Source organism: Mixophyes fleayi, chromosome 5 (genome assembly GCF_038048845.1).
Source record: "Mixophyes fleayi isolate aMixFle1 chromosome 5, aMixFle1.hap1, whole genome shotgun sequence".
NCBI lineage: Eukaryota > Metazoa > Chordata > Amphibia > Anura > Limnodynastidae > Mixophyes > Mixophyes fleayi.
Window position 1 is genome coordinate 161,457,777 of NC_134406.1, and position 15,020 is coordinate 161,472,796.

Below are 15,020 nucleotides of genomic sequence, written 5' to 3' on the forward strand. Positions count from 1 at the left end.
TCAACTGTTAGGGGTAGACTGAAGAGTCCCCTCTAGAGAGAATGAGTGAGACCTTACCTCCTTTAGACGAGAGGGCTAGAATAATGTGGTTTTAGGTGATGACTCATAAGTATGAAATGCACCCTGTGATGTGAGTGAATCTTTATAATGTCAGACATTATTTGAAAATTCAGAGTAAAATCCCCCAGCAATATTACTTGAAAATGAAAAATTTTTGGTCGCTGATGAGAAAGGTAGGTTATTAAATATATATATAAAAAAAAAAAGCAAATCACTTTTTCCACTCAAAAAAAGTGCCAATTTCCAATTTATTCATTCATACAATTCTTTATAAAAACTATAGAATTAAAAGACATTCTGGGAATTATAGGGAAAAAAAGAAAAAGACATAAAATTTGCTAAAACTTTAACATATAAAAAGGACAATAAATAAAAAACAAACAAACTCCAATCCATGATTTCTCTCCCATTTATCTGGACACAGCATGTGTTGTCTGTAAACACGAACAAACAGGCAAGATGATTCTGTATGGCAGCTTCCCCCAGTGAGTTTGAATGGATATTGTAAGAATGGCAGGCTTTATTTTCTCACGTCTTCTGTGTTCTCTTGTTGCTCCTTCTCCAACCTCATTTCTTTCAATTCCTGTCTGTACTTCCGTTCGATAAAACGCTTCTGATGAGCCATCTGGGGGAAGTTATCTGGGGAAAGTAGAAGAATGACATCACCTATGCCATACTCACAGACAGACCCTCAGAAATACAAATGTGCCAATAATAGTAAATGCATTATGCCACAAGAAAAACTACGTTGTCTGCATTGTGCAGATATAAGTGATAAGCTCCCTAAAACTGCACTTGTACAAGTTCTTTGCATTTGGTCACGCTAAACAAAGACCCTGTCAAAGTTAATATATCTTCAGTAATGAAACTGCTTTCAGCACGTTATAAATAAGAGCTGCAAGGTTTTAACAGCAGAAAAGAATAAAAAAAATATAGAAAACGACAAATATAATCTTACATTTATCCAAGGCGTCCATAGCAGCTCCCATCTCAGCCTGCTGAATACTGCAAAAGTAAAAAACAAAACGCAAATGAACCTAATTACCACCATCAGTTTTAACTGAGCTTTTAAATCCTTTTAAGCAGCAATAAGACAAGAACATGGAAAAATGAGATACATCATTTTTCTTGAGGGTCTTAAAAAAACTATTATTATTTTACTACTACTCAGCTTTTTTTATTTATAATTTCAAAACATGGCCCATAGCCACAGAGATATTGTAAATTGTATATGTGTCTGAATAGATTTAAGGATAGGGGTACACAGGTGATTTTCAGTCTCTGCGATTAATCCTTTCAGAAAAAACAATGTGACTTTACATGATTTTATACAATTCATCTCATGACATCAATCACTCAAAGGGGGAAAACAAAAAAACTTCTTCTGCTTTCTATCTTAATAAGCATTTTCCTGGCACTGCGCGACTGCAGATCACCATGCTACATACAAAGCGATCAGCACTGCTTGACTGGCAGAGCATATGGGAAACAATGGATTACAAAACAAGTGATCTCTGTTATTGGATTAATGTCCAGGTCGCACAATTTGAAATTGACAGTATCCCAATTTATAAAGCGCACCTCTGTTAAGCATCACAAAGGTGCTGCACATATTAACTGCACATCACTCTACTCTTGATTAATGACAGAGAGATACCAAAGAAAAATGCGCAGAACCTTTACTAATAACATTCCTTCTGGATGGTTACAACAACTCTCTAACAGAATGCAGACACAGATGGGTAACAATAGGAGCTGTCAAAGAGCGCGAGGAAAGGGGATGCAACATGGATTTTCTGTCAACCTTTCATTCAAAGATGTCATGTTGTATAAGAAATGTATATGGCTTTGTTCAAATGTATGTAATGAACTGACAATATGTGTATGATGTTGCTAATTACAGCTGACATTACAAGCAAAGGGTATGCTAGAGTGTTCATCAGAAGTAACCAAGCATAATAACTCAATATTGTTTTTTCTTTTTTTACCTCTCAAGACACATTAAGACTAAAGGGGGAAAGCAATGTATTATTGTGTGCGATACATACTGTTGGAGCAACTAGGTTAATAGAGAATGCTGAAAAAACGTTTCTAATCAAACAAAGAGTAAGCATTAAATACCTTGGTCCTTTTCCACAGCCAATTCGTTCACCTTTGAAATACACAGCCACAGTATATGTTCTGGCATGTGATGGTCCCACTGTTTGAAGGGTCCTAGAACAGAACACATCACTCTGATAATTACCTTCTACAGGTACATGAATATTTTGCAACATTTAACATAATTTAAGAACTTTGGTTTGTGATAATCGCTTTTTATTTTTTGTAAAGTCACACTAAATCAACTTTTATGTAATCTTTGCATCTGTCCAATGGAATTAGAAGGCATGAATGTATTAACAATATTCTTGTTGCTGGAATGTATGTGCCTTCAAGACATTCTTAATAAGTCTTCTTTCATTTAGTAGTAGGCAAATGTCTGTCACCTAATATTAAGATTCCTATTAAGATAGGACAAACCTATTATAATAGTCACTATGTGAGCACTGCAGCCAGCAGTAAGTTAGACCACAAACAACCAGTCTGACCAGTCCTGGCAGTCAGTCCAGGCAGGAAAAGGCTCAATAGCAAGATAAAAAAACTAGAATTAATTCTAAAAAAAGAAATAAAATATGAGCGTTTCCAGTCCAGCAGGCAAGCGGGCAATAACCTCTAGACTATTGTTAAGTAACATAAGTGTTGGCAATAACCTCCAACATTTTTCATTACTATTATTATTGCAAAGTATTACACTGCCCCCACCAGGCTACCCCGTAATGCCAGATGACTGACAAAATATTCTGGGGAGAACGCTGTAGGCCATTCATAGCTCACACTTCAAGCCTGACATGTCTTAATCTGCGGAGGGAGAATCTAAAATTTATAACAATTGACACATTGATTAATTTATTTTTTTAAACATTAAAGTGGCAGTTGCAATTATACACCATTACTGAAGTCTCTCGTTCTATCCTGTGTCATTTTGAGGTATTGCATGGAGTCAAATGTAGCTATAAAGCTATAAAGATGATGATGTGCAGCAACTGACTCCCAATAAAGAGGACTAGCTTTGTTTTGACTAAGAGTTGTGGCGTAAAGGAGGAAGCTGCCACACTTTAGCTGTTAAACAGTCAGGGGCGGGCTGGACAGAAAAAGTCTATTTTGGGCCGGTAGAGCGACTGGTCCAAGTCTATTACTTGGTGGCTGGCCCCTCCTCTGGGACCAGCCACCTTCCTTATTGGCCGTGGATCCTCCAGATCCGTCCCCCCTCACCTCCTCCCCAATGTGTGAGATCCCGGCTGTCACATGGGACGTGCTCCATGTGACAGGTGCCCACCCATGTGTGAGCAGCAGCAGACAGCGCGTGGAGAGAATAAGATAAGTGTGTGTCTGATGTTCGTTAATACATTTTGTGTGTGAGTGGGGGCCACAATGTTAATACAATGTGTGTGTGTGTGTGTGTGTGTGTGTGTGAGAGAGAGAGTGGGGGCCACTATGTTAATATAGTGTATGCGGGAAGGGGGGGTCTTAATATAGTGTGGGAGGTAGGCTATTTAATAGTTGAGTACATGTGGGGGATAATTATTTAATGGATGCTATTTTATTTGTGAGGCTATTTAATAGTGGAACCTATTAATTTAAGGTTAAGTGACAGGACCTTTAATTAATGCTGGAGTCGTTTGGGGATGTTAATTAAATATGGGGCTCATTTTGGGGAGGAGTGTTATTTATTAAATGTGAATATGAATTATTTAATGCCGGGGATGGTTGTGGGAAATGGTTATATTAATTAAACGTAAATTATATTTTATTTATTTCTGGGGCTGTTTGGAGGGAGGGAAATAAGTTTATATATTAAATGGGAATACTATTAATTTAATGTTGAAGCTAATTGGATGGAAATAGGTCTATTTATAATATTTGTTTGCTATTTAATGTCAGGGTTGGTTGGAGTGAAATAGATCTATTTAGCAAATATGAATATTATTATTTAATTTGGGTGCTATTGATTTAACTCCAGGGCTGGTTGGAGTTTTCTAATTTTTATGTACCCATTTTTTTTCCAAATAGGGCATCCAACATTCCAGGATTCAGACTAGCAGCAAGTTAGCTAAAGACACCAAAAGCCACAACTGGTGAAAGTGACAACAGGTAGGAGTGAGCAGGACAGTCTACCAACTGTCCTGAATCTAGTGGGGCAGTCACGAATTTGGGCAACTGTTCCACTTAGGACAGATGGGAAGCATGTCCCGCTTCACAGTGTACTGCTCGTGAAGGCATAACTACATGCACCTAACAGAAGTGCACACCAATATTGCCTGTGTATTTGTCTAAAATGATAACCATGTTACATCATAGGGGTTACCCTGTCTAAATTGCCCCAGACCCCCAGAACCTTAATCCAGCTCTTGGCCAGGGTGTCAGATTCACACCTAGTGCTCTGCTCCTCCTACCAGTAGCACCGCTCTTATTATTTGTTTTAAGTTAACCCTAAAACAATTAATAACCCTGTTAGTATATAGGGCGAAGCAAAAACAAGCCCTTTGCTTTAAAAACCTGATGTTTTTGCCAGCAAATGGGATTTTTGCATTTTGATAAATTCCATTATAATCAGCCAGGTATGTAAAAAGTAAAAAAAGGTGCTGTAGGGAGAGGGAACATATATAAAAAAAATACAGTATAAAGGGAGGTTTGTTTTTTTGTTGCATAATTTAGTTTTATTATTTAAGATTTTTCATTTATAATAATAAAGTATTGCTGGATTAAGCAACATTAGAATAGCCTCTCTTTATATTGAAAAATATATATTGTACCAAAAACCACCCTTTCAGAGTGGGACGCTACTTATGGGCCAATGCTGTGTGCTTGCCTTCCGGGCTAAAGTCTGCCAGCCAGCCCCTGCAAATAGTAGACCACATTCCCCAATCCCCTCCAAATTCCATATATAGCTAATAGATATCGATCTATCCTAAAACATTAAAAGTAAGACAAATATTTAGCAGTCCTGGATTTTTCTTGAGTATATAAAGATAGACAGATGGCTTGAGTGACTGCAATAAACATTTTTGGCCTTACAAGAGTGGAAGAATAAAAAAATGTAAATAAATTCAAACAGATCTTACTTGTATAGGGGAATATCTGGCTCTTTCCCTTCAGTTCTAAGAGTCAAACAGCATTGCTGAAGTTGTGATTTAGGATCATTCCAGTCTTGATTTAAAATAAACTCCTGTAGACCAAAGAGAACAGAATAATAATTCAGCTCTAAATAGTGTTTGATAGACTCTTAAAAAACAATACAAGAGGCAGTAGGAATCACTTGGTCAAATGTATCGGAACAATAATCTTTTGTTATTCACTACTGCCAAACCCAAGATAACATCAATCACAGGCAGAATACTAGAACTACCTTCCAAACAAGTTTTGATTAATCTACTTTGTCAAACTGTTCCTAGCTACCGATGATTGACTATTTCATGTGTCTACTACACAAGTGCCTAACTCGCTCTGTGATGCCCCTTAAGCAAACTATCTTTTCTCAAAAGTGATTTCCTGGTTACTTATTGACACCCCGAGGGTATTTGAATAATGTTATCTTTTCTTTGCCAATCCATCCTTACAGAACATATCTGCAGAGCTTAACGCAACTTGCAATTTATGTCCATAGACTACTTACACCCACTGGTGTTTAATCCTGCTGTATTTGCCAGAAAATGCACATTACTGTTCTAATCTGTTTTGGGCTAATTGTAACATCTTTATGTTTAGCAATGGAGAGAGGAGAGCAAACAGCCATCGGCTCAATAAATATATTTTACCTTCAGTCGCGGGAAGAAACATACATTCATAAATGTGTGAACGTATTCCAAGTCCTTATCGATACAAAGTGCAGCAATAAAGGCTACAGATAAAACACACAGGTTAATACTGAATACCTTTTCGGCTACAAATATCAATAATAAAAAAAAAACATATAAAAAAAGCAAAGTGCAACATTGGTCACATTTTTTCACGGCAGAATTAAGTAGTTGGGACAGAATGTTGTTATAGATGCTCAAGCGCTAAAAGCAAATGCCAGGCAGTTAAGAGAAAGGAGTAGGTTGGTGAAAGGAATAATAGAAGCACTTATGTGTTTCTGACATAGAAATGCAGTGTAATATTAAATATTTATGCTGGCATCACCAATGCAGAACTAGTTAAAAAACTGTTCATTACACAGCACGGTCTAATTCTTTTCATACCATTTGCCGTCACTTCACATAGTGACAGGAGAACACTCTGCTACATGAACATACATTCTTTTTTCTGGTAGTGGTTGAATGGAAGATTTGAAGTCTTAGCTCTACTCTTTATATTTACCAATATGTTCCCTCCAGAGATATTAACATATGCTCCCTAGTATATTGAAAGCTGCAGGAATCTCCATTGTATGTCCTTAACGCACAGTAATAGGTGATTGAACCAGCGTTTGAGACAGTCCTGCATCACTCTTTGAGAGTATTACATTAACAAACATTCATAGATGTGCCACCTGGTTGCAATATCCTAACTAACCCTAAATAGGATCAAGACAATATAAAAGAAGATCTATAAAGTAATTAGCTGTACAGTGCCAAGGAAATAGACACACATAACAATATTAAAGATGCATTATGTTAATATTTCATCATTCATTATCTTACAAAGATCGTCTTGGATTTATTTGATGGCATGTACTATACTTGATCACACATTATCAATACAATGATTTAATGTTCACTAGTGCAGCATTACGTAATTCTAGAAGCAGAGCAGCTTAATTTTTAGATTCCAGGTCAATTTGTAGGATTTATATTCAATTTGAAATGTGGACAAGGCACTTCCAAAATTTTAATATGCTCAAATCCTTTGCTGCAACATAAGGAAGGAAATAGTAGTACAATCTAATCAAATGATAAGTAATAACATCTCAAAAAGGAAGTAATAATATAACTGTTAAAACAGGACTCTTAAAAAAAAACCAACAACACCCCCTAATAATAATCAAGCTGTTTAAAAGTGGGAAATTTATGTTGTGATCTTAGTTACACAGACCAACAGGCCTAAAAACAGAGTCCAATGGTACATTCAATTTTTTATTGTTAAAATGAACACTGCACTAGAAATATTAACATGTAAATGTACCTGCATCTTACTGACTGAATTTACTATAGTCTTGAGTGAAAGTCTCTTAATGTGCCTTTACCAAGCTATACCAAATGCCCGATCACAAGTATGATGCCAGACAGTGCAAAACCAAAGTTGAAAGATAGCAAATGCTTTCCCAACTCTAAAAAGCACAATTTGATCAATATATATTTAACATGCATTGCTGCTTTGGTATGAGGATTTATTGTTTACATACATTCAAGCAAGTCAGCCAAGGTCTTGGTACGGAGGGCCACAGGCCTCTTTGTTTTATCGTTTGTGATGGCAAACTCCTGCATACCAAGCTCTTCTGCTACCTTGGCCTGTGTCCTGTTGTTCACCAATGAACTACGCAGAAGCTGCAATATACACAGAAAACAAGGTAATTAGGGGACATAAAAGCACAGGAACACAATCCAAAATACTGACATCTTAAAAAATGAGACCACTAAAGATCAGCTCTTAGTGTTCTTAGAGTAGGTATGTGTATTCATAACTCAAACAAATGCCCCAAACCAAGCCAAAACAAATCAAAAGAACCAACAAGCCTATCACGGGTTTTAAAAGTATTAGCATTTTACTTAATTTATGATTCCTTTCTGGCTTAAATTCTGCATTCCTCACTGACTCATAATTTGTTGAAAACTTTTCCTTACGCATAGATCTCTCATTATTTCTAAAGCTATTCCCTTTATTAAATCTGTTCCTTGCAAGCTGTCACTCTTAAGGTATTTTAGACAGATTAGGGCACCCAATGTTACATGAAAGATAAATGCTCATCATGAATAAGAAGAACTTTCTGTTACAGATCTTGGCAATGTCAGTCATGTTTGACAAGAGATGGTAATTATAGTTCAGGTTAATATTGTTTCCAGATCACAAGTGCCTAGTTTATTTTTCTATCACACATACATGTATGAGTATAATATACATATATCTTTATCACAAGAAATCACACAAAAGTAGTTTCTCTGTGCACTCCAATAAAAAATAACTTATAGATGGCCACAGAAGTACTCACTGCTCGAAAGTAAAGCAAGGATTTATTGCAAACACCCTTTTTTAAAAACTTAAAGAGCTCAAATATTTATAAATAATACACAAGTGACATAAATATATATGTAAAATATCCTGTCAAATATATCCTTATATCATCCTTGCTTACTCTCCCAGAATGTCTTGGAAGATTAGGCTCCCCTCCGATATTCTTGCAAAGATAGGGGTGGGTCTGCAATTAAGTCATTCGCTCCTCATAACCGCAAAATCTCAATTCTATTAATTCTCAACCACTTTCCATCTATCCTCAACAATGTCTTCTTTCCATGATTTCTACATTCTCACGTACTGATACAACACCCCCATGTTAATCACACTCCAGCAGCAACCCTAGATGCAGTAGCTCTATTTGTGGCACACAATAGAAATGTACTGCTTAAAAAAAACTCTCCTACAAAGTAGATCATTGAAGAAAGTTTTATACTTGTGACAGCTTCAAATATACTGCAACTAATATACTACAACACTGACAAACAAACAAACATGCTTCCATTCACTCATCTCCATTCATCCTTCTAACCACATTCACCTCTTTAAATAGGATTTAAATTTCTTCCCAGCCCACCCACACCGTCAACTTAACATGGCCCAAGTCATAGCTTCCTACTTCAAAAATAAGATTGACAAAATCTGATATGAAATGGTATATATTCTACCCAAGCAAAAACGTACTCCTTTACGTTCCTACATGCTCTGGTACCACAAAATAATTCTATTCATTCTTATCCTCTAACCAGTTGCTCTACCCTATGCTAATGACATACTAATTCTAATCTTAACTTACATCTGAAATCTCTCCCTCCACTGATATCTTTGCATCAATAATTAAACAAGTGTTAACTACTCCTATTTAAAAAACAAACTCATTCTGACTCAAATACGTTCTTAGATTACCTAGTCCTATCTCTCAACTCCCATGCTACTCCAAGCTTTTTGGGAGCCTTGCCTACACTTACTTGCGTACCTCACACAACTTATTGAACATTCTTCAGTTACAGCTAGACTTTCATTCCAAATACTCCACAGACACTGCTCCAAATCTTTCACTATCCATGTTGGCCCACATTACCAAATGTCTTTCAGCCATTTCATCTTGGACATTCACTCACCAATGTACCAATGACCTATGCAGTGGCCTTATTACTTCTTTCTTTACACTACTTATTCCTCTCCCTATGCAACCAAGCATCTGACTTTCCTTTCTCATTGTTTTGCATAAAAAAAACTTCTTTATGTCTGGGAGACCTCTACCCCTATTATTAGAGCTCCTTCTTTGTGTTGAAATTTTTTGTCTAGGTGGCTTGTCTAGTAAAAATAAATTTAGATATTGTCTTCTATATTTTTCTAAACCTGGGAGGAGTACTGGAATGGCTTGGGAAAAGTATGACATTCTTGGTAAAATATTCATGTTGGTCTCCACCATCCTTCTAAACCATAAGATCATCTGCTGCCCCCATAATTGTAGATCTAGCAAACTGAAAAGGGATGATTTCCTTATACTGTAGGATTGTAATTGTCTGTAATGTGTATACCAAAATATTTAAATTTCTTGGACTTTAAATTAAATTTAGTTCTGGGCTTATTTCTTTTACGCTTAAGAGCAGTGCACACTTGCCTCTTTGTTGGAGAAGTACTCCGTGGCTAATGGAATATGCCCCCTAGTGTATGACATGCACATTTGTGCCATTAAAATATCATCTTTATGTGAACTATTTTCAAAAATAATTGACAGTAGATTCAAAGTAATAAGAGACATTACAACTGCACAAAAGTAGTGATGTAAACCATCACAACCAGATTCCAACTGGCTTTGTGGAAAGGCCAAATAGGCCCAAGACTAGAATGGCAGAGTTTATGCATTATTTGTATATTAAACATGTATTATATACTAATTAAAAGCACTTTAACACTGCTTGAAATAGAGCCAAAATATTTACATTTGTCCAGCGATGCTGCAGGATATTGCTCCTTCGTGTCAGTAATAGGCTGGAAAAATTTAGTTGTGCTGTGAGGGAGCAGCAGCAAAGGCACTGACAACCATTCCTCAGCTTGCTCCATGCATGGTAAGAAGGGAGGAAGGGGAACTGTAGCCACTGAGCAACCATTGTAAAAGAGAGCATCTGAGGGGGAGTGGTGTCTACTATCCTACCATTACCATTCCATGCACCTTCAAATCCATATTATATGGCTATGCGACAAATGAGGTCCTTTAAACCTAAGGCCCCCCAGCTCCATCTTGCTTTATTGACAGATTTGTTTGTTTTATCTTGCAACAATTGATTAAAATGCTGATATGTTATTAAAGATAGGTATATCTCTCTTTGATTAAATGTATTGTTTTAATCTATTCCTGTGATTAAGCGTAATGTGTGTCCCTTTGGAAGGGCCACACCATGCGGTGATTGTCTATCACTGGTTTATACAAATTCCTTCTGGAACCCAAAATATAATATGCAGAGTAACACTGAACAGTCTCACATCCTAGCAATTCAAACACCTCATTCACCATAATATAAAGTGCTCCAACATGCTTATTAGTAAGTCATTGAATACATTACTATCTTCTTATTTTATTTTCTATCTTTTGAGCACACAGAGGATATTGTTGCCCCAGGCAACCACACCGAGGTGATCAGAATTCGGGCATTACATCAGAAAAGGGTCAATAGTTGCTCCCAGGAACACTATCCCTCTTTTGACTATGCAGCTGTTTGGACAGTTCTAGTAACTTAAACGCAAATGAAAAAAACGCAGAATTACATGTAAATTAATAGCAGCACTGCATATCGTCTGATCAAATTTGGCACATGGAAAGTGTAACAGTTGGAAAATAATTAAAACAAAATTGCAGATAAATTACATGTTCATCCTGTATGATACAGTATTAGAGAATGGTAATTGTTTTCCCCATCTTCACAAAACTTTCATTTCTTGTCCAGCTCCTGCAACATTTACTAAATACATAGCTTTTTCTATCTAACTTCATTTGGTGCTTCTTTCTATGAGGCAGGATTTTTTATTTCTGATGCTGAAGTCACAGAACAAATTTGCAGAGCTCTCTGCATTGGATACTACTACTATGTGACAAAACGAGGGTGATATGTGATTATAGCAAATACTTTTTATAGCCTTCTTTTGTTTCCCCAGCTCACCAGACTATAACTGCATTGTCCAATAACATGTGGTTAAGGGGACATTGTAATTCAATTTAAATATGTATATTTTGTATTATATATTGATGACTTGAAGTAATGTTATTCATTGTCCTTAAACTGAAGCCAGGAGGGTTATGGGTAAAGATCAGGTGGTGTCTAGGATACAGGTGAGAGGGCTTGAGCTGCATTCATTCTCCCCCCTCCTTCCTCTACAGGAAGCATGGAACAGCTGGGGACCCTGTGACATCACAAAGTAGTGTAAGGGGTTAATTTTAGGAGGGGCTCACTGCTACCTTATCCTTGGAAGTAGGGGAAGCCAATTAAGCATCAATTGTTCTCCTTAGGACTAGTCCAGACGTTCTGTCTGCATCCCAGCAGGGGGCTTCTGTGAAAGGACATCTCATCTCCACTGCCCTGTCCAAACCCCCTAGTCCTGCACTGGCCAATGGGGAAGTAGAATAGATGCAGGGGTTTGTCCAGGGAGGGGAAAGACTGTGGAAATTAGACCTGTGATATATAAGGAACAACTCCAGGGGGGAGGGGTGTTCATGCTTGGATTTCATTCAGGAAGGTGCAAAATGGAGTTTTGAATTGTCGTTTTCTAACTCGAGTATATATATGCAGCTGAGAGGGATCCATGGGTCATGAAGTCTGGACAGCAGGTGACAATATCTCCTTAAGTTATTGGGGTAAGGGATAGATGATGTGGTAAATCTGCCTGGCATTTATTTACTGTGTGTATTTAATATTCTAGTGTTGTTTGTATAACAATAAATATACTGTTGTATTTTTATAACTGCATTTTGCCTGAGTGACCATACGAATCCTAGAAGGTACTGGGTAGCACTGGGCCAGATAAACCCGGTATCTTCACATTTTTGGTGGCAAGCAGTGGGGTCACTCAGTCCCAGGTCTTCTCTGGGTAGAGCTGCAGGGGAACTGTATCGTGATACATTCCAGGGCTCTGCAAAGCAGTTAGCACTAGAAACCAGTTACCACATTATCCTGAACTTACTCCTAAAGGCTTTAAGGTAGAAAGTGTCACGAAAAGCACTGTGGGCTTTAGGCGAGGGAAGATGCCGCCTAAGTGCCGATTTGATAAGGGGAAGCGCACCCCGCCAGAGGAGAGCGGAAGATGGAACCGTGTCTCAAAGAGAGGAAATCACAGTGAGGTGATCCCTGGAATTAAAATGGGTGTGAGCTCTAGGAACAAGAGAGCAGATCACAGCCCAGTGTTGAAAAAGTTCCCAAAGGAAGGGATGAAGCAGTCCAGTACAACCAGGAGAAAGGTGTACTGGGATGAAGGACTGTGGGAGTGTCTGCAGGATGGGGATATGGATGTGTTGCACCACCCCACCACAATGCAGCACATTTTGGATTATTGGGATGAGGAGGGCCCAAAGATTATTATGTGGGAAGGAGCCAGTCTACAGGAGAAATTGGAGAACCTGTTGGATGTGTTCCTAATGTTGAAAGAGGAGGCAAGTGCCTGTAATTTTCAGGATGAACCAGCATGGGATGATTTTACACATTAAGTTATTTGTACTATGCAGAATCTGGCCAAGGGAGAATCCAGATACAACAATAATCAGCAGTACAAACAAGACGTAAATGGACTATTACAGCACAGGGACATGCCTGATGAATCCCCTGCAAATGTATTAATAGAATCTGTCCCATTAGCAGATTCTACAGATCCACTAGAGACAATGAGTATGGAGGAGCTGATAGTGGAATGCCAGATCCGGGGTGTACCTTACATGTACAGCACACACATGGATATCCTGAAACGTTTGTTAAAAGATCAGGAGAATCCCATCAATGCCTTTAGTGTTTATAGAAAATGGATGCTCACTTTAGGTCCCCACATACCTCTCTGGGAACAAATGCAATGTCTGCAACAGAGTTTTGAAGAAGCAGAGGATGAGGTATGGCGGCAAGGATTTACGGACACTGAAATGTGGCAGGATCAGTGTTATCGAGTGAATACTGAAAAATGCCAATTGGAATATCTTTTATCACACTCTAAAAAGATGGCTGCTCAGTCTGTTAATCAGGGGGAGGTCCATCCCAGTGGATTAAATACAGTTGCCCAAGCTACTATCTTGGGGGAGACTGGAGAAGAACTGCTTGGTGAGGATGTTGTACCTCTGACTACTCAGAAAGGATTAGGAGAAATTCTCCCATTTGGTGATTTGGATGGAAAAGAGCTACCAAGTAAGTACCATGTAGTAGCATCTTCTGATAATTTGCCAGTGTTATTGGAACCTGAGACTGTGTCTGAGTTAGAACAGAATTACAGAAAAGACCAGTTATCCATCCCTGTTGTGCCTGAAAAGAATTTGTTTAATGAAGTAACGCAGGATACCGCATGTGTGCTCTCCGGGGCAAGTGATGTACAGCTTTACCCAATTGTGACAGAAGAGAATCATAAACTTGCGCAACATATGATCTCAGCAGAAATCATGTTTACAGACTGTAGAACAGAATTAATGGGAGAGGATAAAGGAATTGTCATGTCAGAGGCCACTACCATGGGGCCCTGGGAAAATTACACTTATGCCTTCCCCTATGCAGAATTGGCAGATGAGGAGATGTTGACTGAGTGGGTGTCTGAGAGGGCACCAGTACAGCAAGATTCACCAGCCCCACCAGCTTTGATGCATCGCACTCCAGCTCCAAATCTGGGAATCCAGGACCCAATACCAGAGGCCTGCACTGGACCATCCACTTTGCTTTGCTGCCAGGAGGACAAGTCTGTGTCCAATAAGGATTCACACTACCCCAATGCGCCAGAGGCGAGGGAAGTAGTGCAACAGTTGGATGTGGTAGCAGGGGAGGGGAGATGCACACAAACATACTTACAGGGGCACCCACATGTGGTTTGGGAGGGGGACAGAGGATTCCCCATAAGCAAAGAATTAATGGAGCCCCCACGCTTGCCTGCCACTGGGCAGTTGTCCCTTGAGTGTTTGGGGGAGGGGGGATTGGATCTTTGCCAGAAACAAACAGACAAGGAGCCAGAAAGTTTGCCTGCCACTTGGCAGTTTTCACTTGAATATGTGGGGGAGGGGAGCATGGTCTCCAGAAACAGAGGACAGGCCAAGGGACTATTTGCAGTTGGGCAATTAAGGGTGGATAAGGCACACAAGGGATGTTGGACTACAACTCTCCTACCATGGATGTGTGCACCAGAGTGGCCCAGTTTTATTGTTGACTCATCTTATGACACAGGGCAGCATAAACCCCCACTCCAGCTGGGTGGGAAGATATGCCTGCAGCCATGGGACCCTGGTGGGAGAAAGAGGAACTGTGTACTGCTGTCTACCTTACCATCAGACACAGGAGAAACCACAGCAGGCCAGAAACTTTGGACTTGTAAGAAATGATTACTTGGGGCTAGGGAGCCACTGGGAAACAAGGGCTAAAAAAAGTAGGGGAGGAATGTGACAAAACGAGGGTGATATGTGATTATAGCAAATACTTTTTATAGCCTTCTTTTGTTTCCCCAGCTCACCAGACTATAACTGCATTGTCCAATAACAT

At 38.7% G+C, this 15,020-nt stretch overlaps 1 protein-coding gene across 2 annotated transcripts in view; it reads right to left on the reverse strand.

Annotated features, from left to right (window-relative positions):
- Positions 1 to 289: 289 nt before the first annotated feature.
- DROSHA (drosha ribonuclease III) overlaps positions 290 to 15,020 on the reverse strand; it is a 187,997-nt gene continuing 173,266 nt past the window's right edge. For both annotated transcript variants that reach the window (XM_075212935.1, XM_075212934.1), the window contains 6 exons: positions 7,481 to 7,622; positions 5,916 to 5,998; positions 5,223 to 5,326; positions 2,182 to 2,274; positions 1,019 to 1,065; positions 290 to 699 (listed from right to left, as the gene is read on the reverse strand). In XM_075212935.1, the coding sequence (XP_075069036.1) occupies positions 581 to 699; positions 1,019 to 1,065; positions 2,182 to 2,274; positions 5,223 to 5,326; positions 5,916 to 5,998; positions 7,481 to 7,622 (588 nt within the window). In that variant the 3' untranslated portion in view covers positions 290 to 580. The remainder of the gene's footprint in view (positions 700 to 1,018; positions 1,066 to 2,181; positions 2,275 to 5,222; positions 5,327 to 5,915; positions 5,999 to 7,480; positions 7,623 to 15,020) is intronic.